At 57.2% G+C, this 5,896-nt stretch overlaps 1 protein-coding gene and 1 long non-coding RNA gene across 3 annotated transcripts; one reads left to right on the forward strand and one right to left on the reverse strand.

Moving 5' to 3' along the window:
* Positions 1-102: 102 nt before the first annotated feature.
* Positions 103-857, forward strand: LOC146593913 (uncharacterized). Of its 2 annotated transcripts, XR_014896279.1 has the most exons (3): positions 103-146; positions 326-482; positions 608-857. It is a non-coding gene; the product is annotated as an uncharacterized LOC146593913 (long non-coding RNA). The 2 variants fall into 2 exon arrangements; XR_014896278.1 differs by lacking the exon at positions 103-146 and having other exon boundaries at positions 173-482.
* Positions 858-1,934: 1,077 nt separating this feature from the next.
* Positions 1,935-5,890, reverse strand: LOC146593914 (heme-binding protein 1-like). Its single transcript, XM_085308466.1, has 5 exons — positions 5,846-5,890; positions 5,674-5,759; positions 3,323-3,464; positions 3,001-3,184; positions 1,935-2,820 (listed from the first exon to the last, which is right to left on the reverse strand). The coding sequence occupies exons 2-5, from the start codon at positions 5,755-5,757 to the stop codon at positions 2,646-2,648; spliced, it is 585 nt and encodes a 194-aa protein (XP_085164592.1). The 5' UTR covers positions 5,758-5,759; positions 5,846-5,890; the 3' UTR covers positions 1,935-2,645.
* Positions 5,891-5,896: the final 6 nt, after the last annotated feature.

Genomic DNA, 5,896 nt, shown 5'->3' on the forward strand with positions numbered 1-5,896 from the left:
CCCCCACCGCCAGCACCTCCAACGGGCCTGGGAGCCCCAGGAGGTACGTGAGAGCTGGGGGATGGAGCAGGCCTGCTGCCCTGGCTGGTGGTGCCCGCTGGGACCTCCGTCGCCAGTACCTCCAACGGGCCTGGGAGCCCCAGGAGGTACGTGAGAGCTGGGGGATGGAGCAGGCCTGCTGCCCTGGCTGGTGGTGCCCGCTGGGCCCCCCACCGCCAGCACCTCCAACAGGCGTGGGAGCCCCAGGAGGTACGTGAGAGCTGGGGAAAGGACTCTCGGAGCAGGGCGCGCTGCTGTGTAACCGCAGACCAGCCTGCTCTTGTAGGGAAACCACTGCTTCCTGCCACCAAAAGCCATTTGGGTTGTGGCTGAGATGGAGCAGCCTCAGAGGAAGTGGCATCCTACTCAACCAGCTCAAGAAAGCAAGCCTGACTTCCACCTACCCCCGCCCTTGCAGGCTTAGGGCTGGCAACAAGCAGCTGGTAAGAGGGCAAGAGGAAGGATGCCTCTGTCCCACGCATGCTGGCACAAGCAGTCTTTGCTCTCCCATCATTGCTTGATCCACCCAATCCAGCCCCACACAAGGGAATTTATTTTCCTTCCTCAGGAGAGACATGAGCTGAGTGCTGCTGATGTACAGATCACCTCTTGTATCTTAGGAAGGCTTTCGCAGGATCACAGAATGGTTGAGCTTGGAAGAGACCTCTGGAGATCATCTGCTTCAACTCCCCCTCTGCTCAAGCAGAGTCACCTACAACATGTAGCCATCTGGACATGGTCCTGAGCATTTGATCCCCAAGGATGGTAGCTCCACAACCTGCTGTCACCTTCACAGTAAAAAAAGAGTTTTTCTTAGATTCCTGTGTTTCCATTTGTGCCCATTGCCTCTCGTCCTATCATTGGGCAACACAGAACAGTCTGGCCCCATCCTCTTGACACCCTCCCTTCAGATATTCATACACATTGATAGAACCTCTCCTCAGTCTTCTCTTCTCCAGGTTGAACAGTCACAGCTCTCTCAGCCTTTCCTCATATGATAGACACTCCAGTCCCTTTGTCATCTTAGTAGCTCTACACTGGGCTCATTCCAGTAGCTCCATGTCTCTCTTGTACTGGAGAGCCCTGAAGTGGACACAGTACTCGAGATGTGGCTTCCCCAGGGCTGAGTAGAGGGCAAGGATCACCTTCCTCAACCTGCTGGCAATTCTCTACCTAATGCAGCCCAGTTTATCATTGGCCTTCTTGGCCATAAGGGCACGTTGCTGGCTCATGGTCAAGTTGTTGTCCACCAGGACACCTAGGGCCTTCTCCACAGAGCTACTTTCCAGCAGGTCAGTCTCCAGCCTGTACTGGTGCATGGGGTTATTTCTCCCTAGGTGCAGGATGCTGCACTTCCCATTCTTCATGAAGTTCCCCAGCTTCATGAAGTTTCTCTCTGCCCATCTCTCCAGGATCTTTAGGTCCCTCTGAAGTGTATTAGCCACTACTCTCAGTTTTGGATCATCAGCAACTTTGCTGAGGGTGCACTCTGTCCCTTCATTCAGGTCACTGATGAATAAGTTGAACAAGACCGGACCCAGTATTGACACCGGACCCAATATTGACACCGCATTCCTGCAAGCAGTGAAGAGGCCAATTTTTGCACAGAGGGAAACCAAGACTGCAATGGACCCCATCCGACAGAAGACCACCTTACCTGCATGGGAACACGGCCACAGCTCTGTGTAGCAGCAATGGAAGCAGCCTGGGCAGCAAGGCAGGGGCTGTGCCCAGCTGAACTCGAGGCAATAATCTGGGCAAACACCAGAGCTCTGCTTTCCTTAGCCATGACTTTGTGGCCTGGAGCATCTCAAGGAGGGAGAGGACAACACAGTGCTCTTCCCAGCCCAGCCTGACTACCCCTCATCCCTAAAGCCAGGGATCTGCAGCCGCAGTGGTTTGAGCAAGGTTTATTTGCTGTTGGCACTGCCAGCTTCCCCCAGGAAAGCCCAACGGTATTCATGGATGTGAAACTCGGTGATCGATGCACAACACAACACACAGCGGTGCTGCTGCTGGTGGGGCCTGCCCCCCTCAGCGCGCAGCAGCTCCACAAGTAGCACCCGTAACTGCTGGACGAAGGCAGCCAGCGTCTCCGTCGTGGCTGAGGGATGGTCAGCCACACCCGACAGTCCAAGGAGAACTGCCCCAGCAGGAAACCTGCGGCATCCACAACACCTTGCTTATGGCCAGCCCTTTCTCCCTTCAAGTCCCACYGTCCCTGGAACAGTGTTTCAGTCGCTCTGTCTCAGACAAGCGGCCAGTCTCTCAGGTGCAGGCATTTGCCTTTTCAGTGCCATCAGCCCATGACTGCCAGCCACAAGCCCACTTGTGTGCCTGGCATGGTTCTGCAATCCCAGCTCAGAGATAAAAAAGGCTCTGGCCAGGCCAGCACATTGCCCCAGCCCATGCTCAGCGCTTACTGCCCCAGGTTCCCCCCTGGCTAGGCTTGCACAGGGCAGAGCACGACCCCACCCTGCCTTCTGCCAGTCTGCCGGTCCGTGGGTGAACAGTGGTGGGTCAGGATGTGCATTGACCTCCTTCAGGTCAGAACTGCCATCTACGCCAGGTTCAGTCATGGGATGACATGCAGTCAAGGAGGGGCTTCACTCCGCCCGACGGATGAACCAGATCTCGTTGCGGCGCTGAGGGATGCTGGGATTCTCGTAAACGGCCACGATGTAGGTCTCCCGGAGCACAGTGTCTGTGGAGCCCAGGAGCTCCCAGAAGAGACTGATCTCTCGCAGGATCGTCTCTTCAGTGGTCATCCCATAGAAAACCCTGCAGCAAAAGGAGCAACATCAGCAACACCGCCACCAGCACATCCCCTTTCCCACAGCCAGGGCTCCCAGCCCTCTGCCCTGGGCACAGGCCAGCCACTGGTGGATAAACCAGAAGAGCCATGCAGTGAGTTTGTACACCTCTGCAGAGCTGCCGAAACACTGCCGGTGCTGGGGTCACCTGGTTATCACGCGGAGCGGCGCCCTCTCAGTGATGTGGATTTCGGGGTCCGTGGGGACAGGGGGATTCTGCTGGAATGCTCCTGGGAGGTAAAAGCCTGTTAGGACTTCACGTGCCAGCTCGGTCCCCTCCTTGGTCAGGTGAATTTCGTTGAGCACTGGCACTGTCATGCCCAGATAGCAACCTGGAGGGAGGCAGTGGGTACAGTGAGACAGCTCAGTTGACAGCAGCAGCCTTCCTCCCCGCTCTGGATGGACCACGGCGGGGCCCGACTCTGTGCAGCCTGCCAACCCCCCTCCTCCTGCCACCAGCCTGCACACACCTATGGAGTTCTCCTTGCAGATGTAGCGCATGAGCTTCATGAAGCTCATGGAGATGCTCTGCTCATACATGGGCTCCCCCTTGGTGACATAGGCCCACTTCCCAGCTGGGTACTGCCGCTCCTCGTAGGCTGCTTCCTCACACTGAAACAGGCCACAGGGAAAGCCAAGTCAGGGTTAAGCATGCTGGCAACGCTGCAGCACTCAGGTGGCAAAGCCAATGCTGAAAGGCAGGGGTGGAATGGGGAGGGACCAGACCCTGCCAAAAGCAGGACTCCCTGCTAGCCAGTGAGTGGCAGTGGAAGCCACGTGGGGCAAGTGGAGATGTCAGGCATGGCCCAGACAATGGCACTTCAACATCGCTGCGTGAAGGGCTGGAAAAAAACCCACCACAAATGGGGCACAGGGAGGCTTGGAGGCTCCTGGAATGCACAAGGAATGCAACACATCCTCATAGAGAGCCCAGGACTTTCTGCTCCTCTCCAGGCGCTGTCCTGCCTACATGCAAGGATGTTCCTCATTCCAGGCACCCATATGCCTCCAGAAGGTGTGACTGTATTCACAGGCACAGTGCCCTTTGCCTGCAGCACTCTGTGTGTGGAGCATCAGAAGTGAAAAGCCTCACACGCAAGAGCAGGGGAGGTCCTGCTATAGCACAAGAGTTCTAGCAGCCAGAACGGCTGCAAAGGCTGGAAAGCATGTCCTCTCAGATCCTTCTCCCACATCAGGAAGTGACGGGAGGAAGAAGAGTAATGGAGCAAAGCAGAGATGAGTCAGAATCCCTATTTTCAGGGCAGACTTTTCTGGACAAACCCAACAAAGTGTGGGAGATGACTTACAGATGGATCTGCTCCTAGTTCAGCTCATTACACAGTCATAACTGTGGGTTCTGCACAAGAAGGTGTGTGAAGATGTGGCCGGCTCCTACCCTCCTGGCCTCAGCTTGTTCTTCTGTCAGATTACAGTGATCACACGATTCAGCCTTGTTCTCCAAGAGCTCATGGCTCCTATCTCCACTTCGGGAGAGATAACACATGGTCTGCTGGCATGTGTTAAGTGAGCCAGCAACTCCCAACCAGCCTTAGCACTGAGCACAGCCTTCCTATGCCCTGACACAAATCAGGTGTCCATTCAGAAAGCCAAACTAAAGGCAAATGGAAGGCATTTGGACTGCTCCAGTTTATCAGTGGGTTGCCAGGAAGGACAGGGCCACACTGCTGCAGGCCAGCTAGTATTCAGCCTCTAAACGGCTGTGTCTGCTACTGCCCTGCCAAGCAGAGCAGAGCAATAGCATTTGCCAGGCAAGTAAACAGATGATTTGCAATTTTCATCTGTCACATTCGAGAATAAACCTATTAACCCAATGAAGCCTCATTTCTGGTCATCCTAGAGCCTGACCCTTATATTAGCCACTACCACTCTAGAAGACCAGACCTGGCAAAGAAAACAAGTGAAGGTGCTTCACACAGACCCAGGAGCATGGGACCCTCAGCAAGGCTTTGTAGGTGGCATAATAATTCAGTTGCCTCCAAGAGGATGACAAGGACGCAAGGCTCAGGAGGAGCAGCCAAACCCCTACCCACCCGCCTGACCCTGAGGACCATGTCCAGAAGGATCCTAGCTCGTGAGCCCCATCAGCACTAATCCAGAGGGTGGCTCCCAGCTACTCATCCAGCCCTAGAGTCAAGCTCCAAGAATCCTCTGGCACAGAGAGCCCTGCAGACACCCTAGGTTTTGGAGGCCCCATCTTTCCCTAGGACTGGCATGTGTAGAGAAGAGCCCAGGCAAGGTAAGTCCCCAGGACCCAGAAGAACGGGGAGGGTGGTAGAGCCCCAGTTCAGTTCTGTAGAGTCCACACACTCAGACGTGTTTCACAGGCAGGAGCGCTGGACTTCAGCCCAGGAGAACCTGGTCGAGTGCTCCTCACCCAGAGCAACTGACAGATGTCTTCTTAGTAGCAAGCCCAGTCAAGCCTGCAGAGACAGAGGAACCAGCTGCCAAGCGCGTCCTCACTGTCTATCCAAGAGCTCAGAAACACCTTCTTGAGCAAGAGAAGAAAGGAGGTGTGCAACTTGGCCGGCCGGAGCAGGAAACCTCTAGGGAGAAGCCACCTGGTTTGGATCGGCAGCCAGGAGAAGCAGTAAGGAACGCTTCGGCCCGCTACGCGGGGCCGTCCCGCGGAGCACCCTTCCCCTGGGCCGGCCGGGCTCTGCCGCTCCCCCGCGAGCCGCGCAGCCGGCGCAAAACGTCGAGGCGCCGTCTCGAAGCCGCGCGTCGCCTTTCGTCCCCCCTCGGGGGGTTGCCGGCCGCCGCCAGGAAGGGGCCCCCGGCGCCCCGCGGCAGCGGGCCTCACCTTGTCCTGCCGTGCCACGGTGGCGTAGGGCAGCGGCTCCCGCAGCCCGCCGAGCCGGGTCATCTGGGCGATGGGGCCGGCCATGTCTGCAAGGCAACACGCGGGTGGCGGTGAGGCCGGCGGGGGCGCCCTCGGGGGAGCCCCTCGGGGGAGCCCCTCGGCCACCGCTCACCTCGGGGCAGGCTCACGCGGTGCGTGCTGGCCACGGCCTCCCAGTGCGCGA

Source organism: Rhea americana, unplaced genomic scaffold (assembly GCF_003343005.1).
Source record: "Rhea americana isolate MKP2758 unplaced genomic scaffold, rheAme1 scaffold_276, whole genome shotgun sequence".
Lineage (NCBI taxonomy): Eukaryota > Metazoa > Chordata > Aves > Rheiformes > Rheidae > Rhea > Rhea americana.

What these genes read in the sequence shown, in the direction of transcription:
- LOC146593914 (XM_085308466.1), bottom strand. Translation starts at nt 5,757, where the DNA reads ATGGCCGGCCCCATCGCCCAGATGACCCGGCTCGGCGGGCTGCGGGAG. An exon ending in CCGTGGCACGGCAGGACAAG is followed by an intron (nt 3,465 to 5,673) that starts GTGAGGCCCGCT and finishes GGCCTGTTTCAG; the next exon opens with TGTGAGGAAGCAGCCTACGA. An exon ending in CTGCAAGGAGAACTCCATAG is followed by an intron (nt 3,185 to 3,322) that starts GTGTGTGCAGGC and finishes GCCTCCCTCCAG; the next exon opens with GTTGCTATCTGGGCATGACA.